Source organism: Triticum dicoccoides, chromosome 3B (genome assembly GCF_002162155.2).
Source record: "Triticum dicoccoides isolate Atlit2015 ecotype Zavitan chromosome 3B, WEW_v2.0, whole genome shotgun sequence".
Taxonomy (NCBI): Eukaryota; Viridiplantae; Streptophyta; class Magnoliopsida; order Poales; family Poaceae; genus Triticum; species Triticum dicoccoides.
The window spans coordinates 712,340,484-712,354,364 of NC_041385.1; the positions used below are offsets into that span (position 1 = coordinate 712,340,484).

Sequence of the window (13,881 nt, forward strand, 5' to 3'; positions counted from 1 at the left end):
GAGGTCGGACACATGGTGATGCCCGACGGGTGATTGCAAAATGAAACTGATATGTTCTAAACATGAGCAAACAATTTGTATTTCGATAGTCATGATCAGTTCTATGTCTTCTTCTCCGGGATTTGACCTGCTTCCGTGGTCTTTAGAGTTTGTGCAGCCCCTTTACAACATTTTCTTCTCGGGGATTCAGCCTGCTTTCGTGGTCTTCAGAGTGTGTACAATCCCTTTACAACATTTTTCTTCTCTGGGAGGCGATTTGCTTTCGCAGTTTGGGCTGATGGCGCCTCTTGGTCTGCAGCGAAGACTTCCCGACCATTGCTTCTACAAATTCTAGGTTTAAACAAGTTTGCTTCGCTCAGGCGGAAGCCCACAGGGGGCATCGAGCTATGGTCAAGACGCGCCGACGGTGGAAGCAGGAGGAAGAATACTTTGGCACCAACCAAAATTTTAATGTAATTTTATTTTTCTATAATGGTGTGTTTGTAAAGATATGTGATACTTAATACTCCATCTCTGCCGGTATAGAGGGCCTATCTCAATTTATTTTTTTTGCATTTTGTAAGTGTCATTTTTATTACTCTCCATCATATGTTCTGATTTCGAGTTGGATTAAATCGTTGCATTCAAGTATTAAGAAAAAACTCACCAATGCACGCAAAAGTTCTTGGTCATTTAGTGGTCATACATGCATGCGTTGCAATTAATGCATTTGGTAAACATAATTTTTTGAGTAAAACAAGAACATTAATTTTGTAATTTTTATAAACTACTAAAAATACTATACCACTCACAATCTACGTTCGTTGGTGAGATTTTTGAATTGATCACTTTAAACCAAAAGGGAGGGAGTATATGGCCGTAGGCAGTTTTGAAAAAAAAATGGATTGACAAAAAATGTACAAGTTGAAACTAAGTATTATTAACTCAATTAAAGGATATGGGTCTTTATCTCTCTCGTGACCGGCGACTCAGTGATGGAAGGAGGTCGTGTAACACCACTAGCTCTTTTAAGCGGATTCTAAAAAATGTTATGTTGCAGCACATGTACTATATGACAAACTAGATCGTTGATGACGCACGTTGCCGTGCCCGTCAACCTTATCAATAGAATGATATGAATTTACATCATTTTTTTTCATAAAATCCAATCACATTTTCATGGTAGAAATATAGAGGCGCCAGACAAAATGTTCTTTTTTAAACAAGGCGGCGGCAGGTGGGTGCGGGGATGACATAGTTAAGAGAATGAAATTTAGATATAAAGGACACACATGTTGAAGTACCACTGCTTTGTATATCTTGGGTAGTCTGCAAAATTCTCAATTAGCCAGTTTTGAACGGCTACATAACATCATTCCAAAACCTTGCTCTTGAGTTTATTTCTTCCGGATTGGGACAATCAGACCATTTCTTCATAGCAGGTTGATGGAGAATGAGCAGTAAAAAATAAGCAAGGCATATAGACTGTAAGTCTTGATCGATTAACTTTCATTAATAATATTTGGGGTTGTTTTAGGATGAAACTTAATAAACTAAATGAAAATTATTACTTTTAATCGAGGCATCATAATTGGAGTTGATGGTATCAAATTATCGGATAATGATTTCTCAAACCTGTTAAATACTCCCTCTGTACCAAAACTTGCCTAAAAAATGTCTTATATTTTGATATGGAGGAAGTACATCTTAGCCAAGAGGTTACAACATATACCCAAACTGTACGACTGAAGAACGCAACAACGCTGATTGTGAAAAGTAACCCGCCCTACTACTTCATGTTAACGGGTTACAACATATATCTTTTCTTTTTAACTTAATACATGCTGCAATGTTTCTCAAAAGTATGGCTGCCATTAATAGAGACTTTTCTCAAGACATAATTCCTGCTATTTGTTTCATTTCCACATGTACCGCATTCTTGAAAGGTGTCACTTCATGTCAACAGAGATAGTGAGCGTTTGAGTTCAGTGATGTCCCTTGGAAAAAATAATCATGAAGCGGATTGTTAATACATTGCAAAGAGATAGTATATGATTTGAACGCATACATTATGGGAAAACCATTTTTTTTCATTCCATATGCACTTGCATGCCCTGAATCCATTGTAAAAGGCAACCAAAATACATCTGTAAGCGTTGCAGCCTTACAAGTTTTTCACTTGGTTTTGTCGCTAGGTGGTCTATGAATCCGAATGTATTTTTTATTATTTTTGGTGTTCATTGTACTACCATGATTGAAATGAATAGATTGGAAGTTTTCTCACACACAAAAAAAAGAATAGGCTCGGTGTATCGGACAAACATAGTTTCTCTTTTAGTATTATATTAAGCTGTAATATATTGGGCCAGAAACAACATAATATGGAGAGAAGGACATAAATATACTCAATGCACACATGAAAGGAAGGGGCAGAATGAATCTCCATGAAAGATGATAATCTATCCAGGAGCCATGTATGAACCTCGTATAGGGATGCTGCAATTGAAGGAAACAGTGGCTGGCCTCTGGTATTCCTGCGTGAAAGACATGCCACCAGATTCGCACCAATCATGTAATGGCAAAAGTCTACCGTGGGGCCAGAAAGTTGACTACAGGCCACTGAAATCAGATTCGCAAATGATAAATGGGCCAATAAAGCAAAAATCGCTGTGTAGTAGCTTTGAGTTAGATAGAGGCCAATAAGCCCACTCAATGGCAGGCCTTCGAAAAAGTCCCCAGAATAGTGGCCTATTAGGAGCCAGCCCAGTTGCGGTAAGTCGGAGCTAGAATGCTTGCGGTCCGGGCCCCTTACTGATGAGGCGGCAGATCGGCAACGAGAAATTCTTATTCTCGTTGAAGAAACTCTAGAGAAGGAGGAAATATATTGGGTGCAACGGAGCCGGGCCAACTGGCTGAAATATGGGGATCGGAACACAAGTTTCTTCAACAATTTCGCGACGGCCAGAAGAAGGAATCAGATCCGGAAGCTTCTTGGAGATGATGGTACGTGGAAGGAAGATGTAGTATCCATGGGCACCCTAATTTCTGATTACTTCAAGTCACTGTTTACTTCTGAAGTTGTACACCCAAACATGGATGTTTTGAATAAAGTGAAAACTAGAGTTTCGGACTATATGAATGAAGCATTACTTGCACCTTATACGGCAGAGGAGGTGAAAAAAGCACTGTTTAGTATCGGCGATCTTAAAGCGCCCGGTCCAGATGGATTGCATGCAATCTTCTATAAGAGGTTCTGGCCTCTGTTGGGAGAAGAACTAGTGATCGAGGTTTTAAACGCAGTGAACAGTGGAGTTATACCAGAAGGTTGGAACTCAACCACTATTGTGCTGATACCCAAAGTGGAAAATGCAGAGAAGATATCGTAGTACAGGCCTATAAGTCTCTGCAACGTGGTATATAAGGTGATCTCTAAACTCTTGGCTGCAAGATTAAAAGTTTTCTTACCTGATATTATCAGCGAGACGCAGAGTGCTTTTGTACCTGGGAGGATTATCACGAACAATGTTATCGTGGCGTATGAATGCCTACATACAATGAAGAAGAGGAAACAAGGGGAAAATGGCACGTGCACTGTCAAATTAGATATGCATAAGGCTTATGATCGAGTAGAATGGGTGTTTCTTAAAGCTATTTTGGGCAAACTGGGATTTGCAGATAGATGGATTGACTTGATCATGGCTTGTGTGACCTCTGTTGAGTACACGGTGAGAATTAACTCAAATGAAACTTCTCCTTTCAAACCGACCAGAGGACTCAGGCAGGGGGGTCCTCTATCCCCCTACCTCTTTTTGTTATGCGCAGAGGGCTTATCAGCACTAATTGAACATGAAGAAGAGAACAAGGCAGGCTTTTGGGGGTCCAGGTCTGTAGGGACTCCCCCAAAATATCACACTTGCTATTCGCGGACGACTCATTAATCTTGATGAGAGCTGATTCTGCAAATGCACATTCACTCAAGAGTGTTCTGGATGATTATTGTTCAGCTTCAGGTCAAATGGTCAGTGTGGCTAAATCCTCAATTTTCTTCAGTCCAAATACAGATGTGGATGTCAAAGCTGAGGTATGTCAAGTGCTAGATATTATGACTGAATCATTATCGGAGAAGTACTTGGGGCTGCCGTCTATGATAGGTGTAGACCGAACTGATTGTTTTTTGCACCTTATCGAGAGAATCCAGAAACTTATCAATGGATGGAAGGAGCGTACCCTATCTTTTGGAGGCAAGGAGGCGTTAATTAAAGCGGTGGCCCAAGCCATCCCTACGTATGCGATGAGTGTTTTCAAATTCCCGAAGAAAATATGCAAAGGGATCACTGATGCAATGTCGCAATACTGGTGGGGTGATGAGGATGATCAGCGCAAAATGCATTGGGTAGCTTGGTGGAAGATTTGTGTACCGAAAGGAAAAGGTGGAATGGGGTTTAGAGATATCCATGCCTTCAACTTAGCACTTCTAGCAAAACAGTGCTGGAGGTTGATTGAGAACTATGACTCACTCTGTGCAAGAGTGTTGCGTGCTCATTACTATCCCACGAGGGATATTCTAAATTGCACTTTGAAGAAGGGTTGTTCCTTTGTATGGCAGAGCATATATGCATGCATACAAACGTTCAAGAAAGGAAGCATTTGGCGAGTAGGGGACGGCACAAAGATTGATATCTGGGAAGATAGTTGGATACCAAACAGCCCAACGAGAAAGGTCCTGACACGACAAGGCAACTGCATATTAACACATGTGAGCGATCTGATAGACCCTATATCAGGTGATTGGGACGAGCAGATTATCAGGGACAATTTTTGGGGAACAGATGCAGATCGCATACTACAGGTTCCTTTATCCCATCATGTTTTGGATGATGCTGTTGCATGGCACTTCACAAAGAATGGAGTTTACAGCGTTCGATCTGGCTATTACAGAGAATGGGAGGACCAGTTTGGTTCGAAAATTGTTGATGCGTCTGGACAGTCGAGCACACCTGATCATCCGGTTTGGAAGAGGCTTTGGAATTTAAAGTTACCAGGGAAAGTTAAAATCTTCATCTGGCGGTGCCTGCATAACACCATCCCCTTCAAGTGCACACTTGCCAACAGACATATTCCTACAAGTGGGTAGTGTCCAGTTTGCCAACAAGGGGCGGAAGACATCAAACATGCGCTCTTCACTTGCACCCGTGTGAGGTCGATTTGGTCTGAGTTGGGCCTAAAAACTATGATAGATGAGGTGATCCCAATCGACAGATCCGGTGCGAGAGTATTGGAGTCTCTTTTATGCGATGACAGGTTTCAATAGAAGTATATGGAGGTAATCGATATACCCGAAATAATAGCTTCTACCAGCTGGTACCTTTGGTGGCAGCGAAGGGAGTTGGCAAGAGGTGAACAAGTTCAGAACCCAGTACGCACGGCAATGGCCATTCAGGCCTTGACTCTGAATTTTGTCCGAGCGGCTGGGAAACCGGATCCATTGCCTCGTCAGAATGCTTGGAAGAAGCCACTGTCCAGGATGCAGGTTCTGAACGTAGATGCTTCATTTATGGAAGATGATCATACGGGATCCCGCGGAATGGTAGTGAGAGATCATAACGGTGGATTTATAGCAGCAGCAGTAACTCAGATGGCTCATGTTGCGAATGCAGTAGCAGCTGAGGCCGAGGCTATGCACCAGGGTATCATGTTCATACGCGGCCTCGGGTGTGATAGCATTGTGATACAGTCTGATAGCTTGATCGTCGTGGAAGCATTGAGGATGAATGAAGGGTATGCTTTGGTGGCAGCGCCAATTCTAGAGGATTGCCGTAAGTTATCTGCAGATTTTGGGAAGGTCATTATCGAACATTGTAGTAGAGAATCGAACATGGTTGCTCACGAGCTTGCTAGCTATGGGAGGGGTAATCCACCGACGGTGTGGTCGGATACTCCCCCCTCTTTCATTTTAAATGCTTTAGCAAACGATGTAAGTTTATTATAATTTAATAAAGCAGCCATGAAGGCTTTCCCATAAAAAGAAACGTGAAATCCAATGACCGAAATTACTGGGAGCGTGAGAGAGCTCAGTTTAGGCTCAGTTTTACTGTCTTAAATAAATATACTTAACTATAGATAAATACGTGATAAAATATCCAATTTTCTAGTTGTGCCTATTTAAACCTTTATACTATCTCCGTCCGGGTTTATTGGTCCCCATTGTATTTTGTGCCAAATTTTGACCATAGATTAAACTAACAAAATGTTCACGCATGTCATCAAATATTATATTTTTGAAAACTATGTTCAAATATGAATCTAGTGAGATAATTTTTCTTGACATGCATTAACATTTTGTTAGTTAAATTTGTAGTCAAAATTTGGCATAAACTACAAAAGGAACCTATAAACCAGGACGGATGTAGTACATTCAGCCAAACAAGACGGGGATAATTGACTTATATTAAAAAAGTGTGCCATATCTCCAAACACTGTTGCACCTCTGTTTGTCTTTGCTTCCTTCAATCACGCTCAAAGCTGGTAGAAAAAAATGGCAAGCAATGTGAAACAAAAGGGAAAATAGTGGACAATACATAATACTCCCTCCGTCCCAAAATAAATGTCTCAACTTTGCACTAATTTCAGTGTAAAGTTGTATTAAAGTTGAGACATTTATTTTAGAACATAAGGAGTAGTTTGTCCACATGTAACAAAGAGCACAATATACTATTGATGCAATGAAAATAATTTTACCATGAAAATGTGCGCCGCGAGCAGCATCGGGCAATTAGAGCTCTAAGCAAAGAAGGGAGACAATCCTCCATAGCCTCGAACTGAAGATTAATACTCAGGTCGGTTCACTTAATTCTCTATAACACTATGCTCTCTAGTTTTAAAAAGGCCACATTCAATTGAGGTCTTCAATTGAAATCGGATGCCGATCAGGGTAACAATTTCTCAAAGCCCTATAATTTAATTCCGAGGCAAAGGGGACAATGCAGGTCACGGCGAGGAGACACAAAGTAAATGAAATCATAACCGAATTAGCACCAGGGGAAAGATAAGAAATGAAATAGGACGCCAAGAGCCAGCTACCGTTCACGAGTCAGGATGGCATTTGCGAATGGCTCGGCCGGCAGTTTCATCACTGGGGAGTGGCAATTTTTAAAACTACCATGGCAGTTCGTTTAAATCTGGGAAGTTTTTGTTGTAGAATTGCGATCGTTTGATCCCGATCAGATCCGACGGTTCTGGGGCGTTGGTAGGGATTTCGTCCCCAGGGAACGTTCCCTAGATAGCATTACCGATGAAATAATCTTGCTCGGAGGCAAAGGAGACCAAGTAGGTCACGCGTGGAACACAAAAGGAGTGTTGTAATGACAGAATTAAAGACAGCAGAACATATAAGGAAGGAAATAATCTCTCCATTCCAAATTACGATGCCTTTAGATTTCTTCCAGAAATCAAATCTTATAAAAATTAATCAAGTCCATAGAGAATATTTTGTGCAATGCCTTTCTTCGGGCACAATCGGTGTACATAGAGAAAACGAATCCAACGGCTCGCGAGGCGGTGGATCTTTTAAAAATATCCGCCGGCCAACGCGTAGCATTGCCCGTATATAAATGGCAGGGTTACCTCTGCTTGATGCAAAAATCTTTCGATATCAATTCCGTGCTTACGAATGGAAACCCCTGGCCTGTTAGTTCCATCCATTCCCCCCAAATCATCTCGCCCTCCCTCCACCGATCCTCCCATCCCCACGAGGCCTCCATGACCGTAAGTAACGTCTCCTCCTCCATCATCACGCGTGGGTGGATTCCATGTCAATTGATTTCATCTTGGGTACGAAATTGGACCAACTCTTATGCCCTCTTAATAAGACTCAAAATGTGTTTTAGGCGCATCTCAGTATTTCCTACAGCAAGACAACAAAAAGATGCAAGGTCATCACAGCAGGCGAGCGATCATCAGCTCCGTTGCTGGAGGCGCAGAAGCAACGAGACGGCGGGCACGTTAACCCGGATTAGTTTATCCCGTGGGGTGGCGCAGTTTAATCCCGGCCCCGAATGATTGCCATGTGTAGGACAACCAGATACAGCTGCGAGTATTCTACTCAACCACTGTCATGAGTCATGGACTCATGGCCAATGCTCACGACGCAACCCCCAAATTCCGCCACCACCGTCCTGGTAGAGGCAGACTCGTCGTAGCCGCGTAATATTCTACCCCACCTGCCGTTGTACCACCTCTACCACGACTAGTACCAGGGCCGAGGGGGGACTCAGTCACAGCGAAGAAGGGTTTGTCTTGTCGGCCTTCGCTGCCACCTCCTCCCCCGCCACCGCGCCCACCTTCTCCGACGCTCGGCTCCTCCGCGCCCTCCCCGCCGTCTCCGCGCGCCCTCCGGCGAGCCTGCGGGTCGGCGACGCCCTCGCCGGACCCCCGAGGGAGGCGGGCTCCCGGCCTGCTGAGCCCTGCCAGCAGGGCTGCTGCCGCCGCCGCCGGATCGCTGGCACGGCCGCCCCGATCCGCGAGGACTAGAGCCGCCGCCCGCGGATTTGGTAAGCACCGTTCGTCTCGGGCCACGCACGCGCACGCACGCACGCGCGCGGATATTGAGGCCAGTTCAAACTGTTCCGCGGTTTGGGGGATCTGGCTGCCCCGAACTGCTTCCGATTCGTAACTGCTCCCCTAGTTCCTTCAGTTTCTGCTGCGAATTCTGCTGTGCCGCTCGGATGCTCTAGCGATCTGTGTGCGTACCCGACTACCCGTGCTTTGCTCCTCACGCGGATCTTGCTTCCGGCCTAAGATTTCAACAACCGCCGCTGAAATTCGGGGCCGGGCGGTTTAGAATTTCTTCTAGGTGCTTGCGTGTGTACTTGTCGGCACTGTTGTAGTCTTAAATTTTGCTTGTGGAAGTTTAGGAAGCAATGCTGACTTGAGAGTCGTGATTATTAGATGTACTACTAAGAAAGCTACGTACACCGGTAGTTCTAGAAGTCCGTCTTAGTTGGGGTGTTCGAATTAGTCTCCTTCATTCATTGCGAAACTTAGATGTAACCAGCCTAATCAGCACCCCCTTTTGCTTCTCAGTTTATCCATCGGGGATTCAGGGGCATTGTTTTCTCATTTCTGAATCGTTTGATGACTTACAAGCAGCTCTGATTTATCATTCTTTCCTCGCTTTTGCATTCACAGCTACAAGTTCTTCAGCGGTGCGGAAACCATTCTGCTAACAAGTTCCATCGCCGCCAAAAGATACTGACAGCCCCCATGGCAAAGCCCGGCATTCTAGGCCGGAGGTATGTTCAATGCATCTAGTTCATGGACAGGACTGATGCCTAGTGACTTCTAATTTTTTATTCTGTGCTCCTCAATTGAATGCATAATGATTTCATTGCCAATCTTCATCAGCAGCAGCATGCCAAGATCAAATGAAGGCATGAGGCTCGTATTCTCAGCAGTTATCGGTATTATGCTAGGTTACTTGTTTGGGATATCCTTCCCTACAGTCAATATAACCAAGGTAAATTGGACCTTTGCATCTCTTGTTCTCTTATGCCACATACTTTAGAAAATAACCCTTACTATCTGCATTTCGCAGCTTCATTTCCCTTCCAGTATTGTTTCCTATATTGAAGATAGAAACTCCGGAATCACAACCCAAACATTGTTGAACCATGCATGGACATCTGCAAACAGTCACAAGAAGAACAATTCTGATTCCAAGTCTGATGAAATTCCTAAGGTACTTTGCCAGGCTAGCACTTTTTATGGGATTTTGTTAGTTTTTTGACTTGTGTCCTGTATTTGTTCAATGCAATCTGTGTTAGCTTTCTTCTTACTTATATCCTGTTTTGTTTAGATCGTACATTGCTTTAGTTAATTTTGGGTGACCGTATTATTGGCCCATTGCTTGAACTGCTCCTGTATTTCTCATGTTAAGTACGTGAATTTCAATTTCCGGGATTACATGTAGGATGTAAAATTGTTTCTGCCCGTGTTAAAATGATGCAATGCATTATTGCATTCTTTATGGAAGTGTGTAAGTTGATGACTAAATTTTCAATCCTCGATTATCACTGGTATTGATTGAAGTCCTCACTTTTCCTTGGATAAAAAAAGATATGTGGTTCCTCCTAACTATTCCCATTCCTAGTTTGATTTGGGTAACCTCTTTTATTGAAGTATAGGACATAACTTCCGCATAGATGGCTGCTTCTCATAGATAAAGCTGGTTTTATTTTATTTTTAATAACTATTCTCTGTTCAGATTTATGTTACCTCAAACCCTAAAGGTGCTGAAAGGCTCCCACCAGGTATTGTCGTATCTGAAACAGACCTCTATCTGCGAAGATTGTGGGGTGAACCTAGTGAGGTTAGTTGTTGTTTCACTTGCTAAGTAGCGAATGATGCTTTTAAATCTTTGACTGACATTTTTAATACCCTTTTTTTATCTATGATCTGAAACATACCATCAGGATCTTACTATCCAGCCAAAGTACCTTGTTACATTTACAGTTGGAATCGCGCAAAAGGCAAATATTGATGCAGCAGTCAAAAAGGTAATTAATTAGACATGTAGCATGCTTAAAATACACTGGATAAAATATATTCTGGTACTGATTTGGTAAAACTGATGATGCATCACAGTGAATTGCTCAATTTCTTCACATATAAAATAGTAATGATTGCTTTTGGTATTCATGCATGTCTTCTATATAGTTCTCGGAGAACTTCACAATTATGTTGTTCCACTATGATGGTCGGACTACTGAATGGGATGAATTTGAGTGGTCAAAAAGGGCCATCCATGTGAGTGTTAGCAAGCAAACTAAGTGGTAAGTTCGTGCTATTGTTTATCAAGTTTTTTGCATTCTTTCTATTTGCTTGACCGTCAAAGCTTAATGCTTACTTATAATTTACCCTAGGTGGTATGCCAAGAGATTTTTACATCCTGATGTCGTTGCCCGGTATGACTACATATTTATCTGGGATGAGGATCTAGGTGTTCAACATTTCAATGCAGAGGAGTAAGCACTACACCCTTGTTTCCTTTCTTGTCACCCTAGTGTTCCTTCTGAGGCAGATAATTTCAATACAACTCTTTTTTCAGGTACATCAAGCTTGTTAGGAAGCATGGGCTGGAGATCTCTCAACCTGGTTTGGAACCTGATAGAGGTCTGACATGGCAAATGACTAAGCGGCGTGGTGATCGAGAAGTTCACAAGTGAGTTATAGAACATATATTCTTATTGATACTTGACCATCACCCACCTATACCAGTTCCTTATGTGACACTTTGCTTTATACAGAGTAACCGAGGAGAGGCCAGGCTGGTGTTCTGACCCCCATCTGCCACCGTGTGCAGCGTAGGGGCCAAATTGTTTATTGTTAATCTATCTTGATCTGTCAAAATTTGTTTTAACATTCAATTTGATGTGCAGATTCGTAGAAATTATGGCAACTGTGTTCTCTAGGGATGCATGGCGCTGTGTATGGCATATGATCCAGGTGGGTTGTCATTTAAATCTCTTAGTTAATCATCTTGTTTGGAGCTGTATGCTTACACTTTTACACTGTTTTCTGCAGAACGACTTGATCCATGGATGGGGTCTTGATTTTGCTCTTAGGAAATGTGTGGAGGTATTTTTTTTTTTTGCCAATTATCAATTTGACATGTTGCTCTCAGTGATCACTGTACATGTAATTTAACCTTTAAAGGTCTAGGTTAGCTTAAATTGCCAGGGACACTGTGGAACCGGGCGTAGAAAGCAATGCAAAGGAAGTTTAGTGGTGTTATTCCTTTGATCCAAAATGAGTTTCATAGGAAGAAAAATAATCCTATCGATTGTAATCCTACAAAATCCCTTTGATCCAAAGGGGTATTCTGCATGATGAACTATTTGGTGACATTTTCATAGAAGGCTTAGCCCATCCACAATTATATCGACAATAACTCTACGGAGTTGTAATTATGTGTTCCTTCACTTTACATGCTTTTCCCAACCCTTCATGTCTTACTGAGCTGAAACTATTTCACTCTTTTCTTTAATTAAACAGCCGGCTCATGAAAAAATTGGAGTTGTTGATGCTCAATGGATTGTTCATCAGGGTGTTCCATCACTTGGCAACCAGGTAGTCACCGTTTCATCTCACCTATCACTGTATGCCGTCACTTGTTTCCTGACCCTGTAGTATTCTTTCCTGGCAGGGCAAGTCGGAGAATGGAAGAGCACCATGGGAAGGGGTAAGCACAATCTTACTGATTTCATTATGTATTCTTCACATTTCAATGTGAATTTCTATGTACACGAATTCTGAACTCCACGCCACGGCACAATCCATTTATGCCTTACACTTCATGTTATACTCAACACTTGCTTGACGGCGCCCCACAGGTAAGAGGACGGTGTAGAAAAGAGTGGGGGATATTCCAGGCAAGGCTGGCCGATGCCGAGAAGAAGTATTACTTGGATCAAGGGATCACGCCACCAAATTCGACTTCAGTCTAGACGAAATCACACGGTGCACAGGAACCATATTAGGTTTCTGTTCAGGAAACCTGGCCCTTACGTGCTCAGTATCGTTCATGAAAATAGCAGCTGCCTACTAGTATAGCTGAAGCTCCGGGGCCAGATCTGTACATGGGTTACCCACTTACCACGACGACCATCAAGAGCATGTTGCAGAGAGAGACGCATGCTAATAATCAGACTTGTGTACTAGTAAATTATTGTACCGATGCCACTTATGGTGGATGCAGAATATCAGTTAGAAGTACATCTTATTTAGACACTTTTGCAATGCAAAGGTCCACCAAATACTGGCATACACATGCAGGAGCATGAGCAGATAAGTATCACTGTAGGTAGGATTGTATCACGCTGGTAGTCGTCGCCGGTGGGCAGGACGCAGGAGCTCAGTAGTAGCTGTGCTTCTTGGGCTGCGCCCACCCGCCGCCGTAGCCGCCGCCGGAGTACCCCTGGGTGGTGGAGCTCTCGTACGCCTCGTACTGGCTCCCGCCGCCGAGCTGCTGGCGGCGCTCGTACGCGGAGTAGTACTGCGTGCCGCCGGGCATGGTGCTGCCGGCGGCGTATTTATGCATGCCGTATCCGCCGCCCAGCACCTCCTCTTCGCAGTCGCTATCCTCCTCGCTCTCTTCGTCGCTCTCGCATCCGGCCTGGTTGTACTGCTGCTGCTTCTGCATCTGCCGGAGTCGGACAAGAGCATCATACCCTGCGACGTCGCCGCCGGCGCACCCTTGCTGCGGGTACGCATTGTGCCCGCCGACGTAGCTCCCCTGCTTCTTCTGGACGAGCGCGTCGTACCCGGCGATGCCGCCGTCGCACCCTTGCTGGTACGACGCCTTCTGCCCGCCATAGCCGCCGTGCTGGAAAGCAGAGTCGTACCCTCCGGCCATCTGCCCGCCGCCGTAGCCGTGCTTCGTCTGCTTCGGGCCGCCGTACTGGAAAGCAGCGTCGTACCCTCCGGCATCAGCGCCGTGCCCGTAAGCCTTCTGCCCACCACCGTAGCCGTGGTGGACACCGCCGTACCCTCCGGCGTCGCTCCCGTGCTGGTACGACGCCTTCTGCTCGCCGTAGCCGTAGTTCTGCACTGAGCTGTTGTGGTGGACGGCGTCGTACCCTCCCGCTGCAGCGCCGTGCTTGTACGCCTTCTGCTCGCCGCCGTAGCCGTGCTTCTTCGCGCCGCCGTAGCTGTCGTGCTGGAGGGCGGCGGTGGCGCTCCCATGCTCGCCGTAGCCGTGCTTCTGGTTCTGGACCGCGCTGTCGTACGCCTTGTGCTCGCCGTAGCCGTGCTTCTGGACCTTGCTGTCGTACGCCGTCTGCTCGCCGTAGCCGTGCTTCTGGACCTTGCTGTCGTACGCCGTCTGCTCGCCGTAGCCGTGCTTCT

At 44.5% G+C, this 13,881-nt stretch overlaps 2 protein-coding genes across 7 annotated transcripts in view; one reads left to right on the forward strand and one right to left on the reverse strand.

Moving 5' to 3' along the window:
• Positions 1 to 8,190: 8,190 nt before the first annotated feature.
• Positions 8,191 to 12,761, forward strand: LOC119278040. 4 transcript variants are annotated; one of them, XM_037559385.1, is made up of 15 exons: positions 8,191 to 8,528; positions 9,166 to 9,269; positions 9,382 to 9,493; positions 9,572 to 9,715; positions 10,241 to 10,345; positions 10,449 to 10,532; positions 10,693 to 10,808; positions 10,899 to 11,000; positions 11,084 to 11,197; positions 11,283 to 11,339; positions 11,415 to 11,481; positions 11,560 to 11,613; positions 12,031 to 12,105; positions 12,182 to 12,217; positions 12,369 to 12,761. In XM_037559385.1, the coding sequence occupies exons 2-15, from the start codon at positions 9,241 to 9,243 to the stop codon at positions 12,480 to 12,482; spliced, it is 1,209 nt and encodes a 402-aa protein (XP_037415282.1). In that variant the 5' UTR covers positions 8,191 to 8,528; positions 9,166 to 9,240; the 3' UTR covers positions 12,483 to 12,761. The 4 variants fall into 4 exon arrangements, with proteins under 4 accessions (XP_037415282.1, XP_037415284.1, XP_037415285.1 ...); XM_037559387.1 differs by having other exon boundaries at positions 8,192 to 8,528; positions 9,385 to 9,493; XM_037559388.1 differs by lacking the exon at positions 8,191 to 8,528 and adding an exon at positions 9,005 to 9,023 and having other exon boundaries at positions 9,385 to 9,493.
• LOC119278039 (filaggrin-2-like) overlaps positions 12,683 to 13,881 on the reverse strand; it is a 2,507-nt gene continuing 1,308 nt past the window's right edge. The window contains exon 2 of one of the 3 annotated variants that reach the window (XM_037559384.1): positions 12,683 to 13,840. In XM_037559384.1, the coding sequence (XP_037415281.1) occupies positions 12,890 to 13,840 (951 nt within the window). In that variant the 3' untranslated portion in view covers positions 12,683 to 12,889. The other 2 variants (XM_037559382.1, XM_037559383.1) reach the window with 2 other exon arrangements.

Coding starts and splice junctions, on each gene's coding strand:
- LOC119278040 (XM_037559385.1), top strand. CDS start 9,241: ATGGCAAAGCCCGGCATTCTAGGCCGGAG. Junction 9,716..10,240: donor AGTCTGATGAAATTCCTAAG/GTACTTTGCCAG, acceptor TTCTCTGTTCAG/ATTTATGTTACCTCAAACCC. Junction 10,346..10,448: donor TGTGGGGTGAACCTAGTGAG/GTTAGTTGTTGT, acceptor ACATACCATCAG/GATCTTACTATCCAGCCAAA.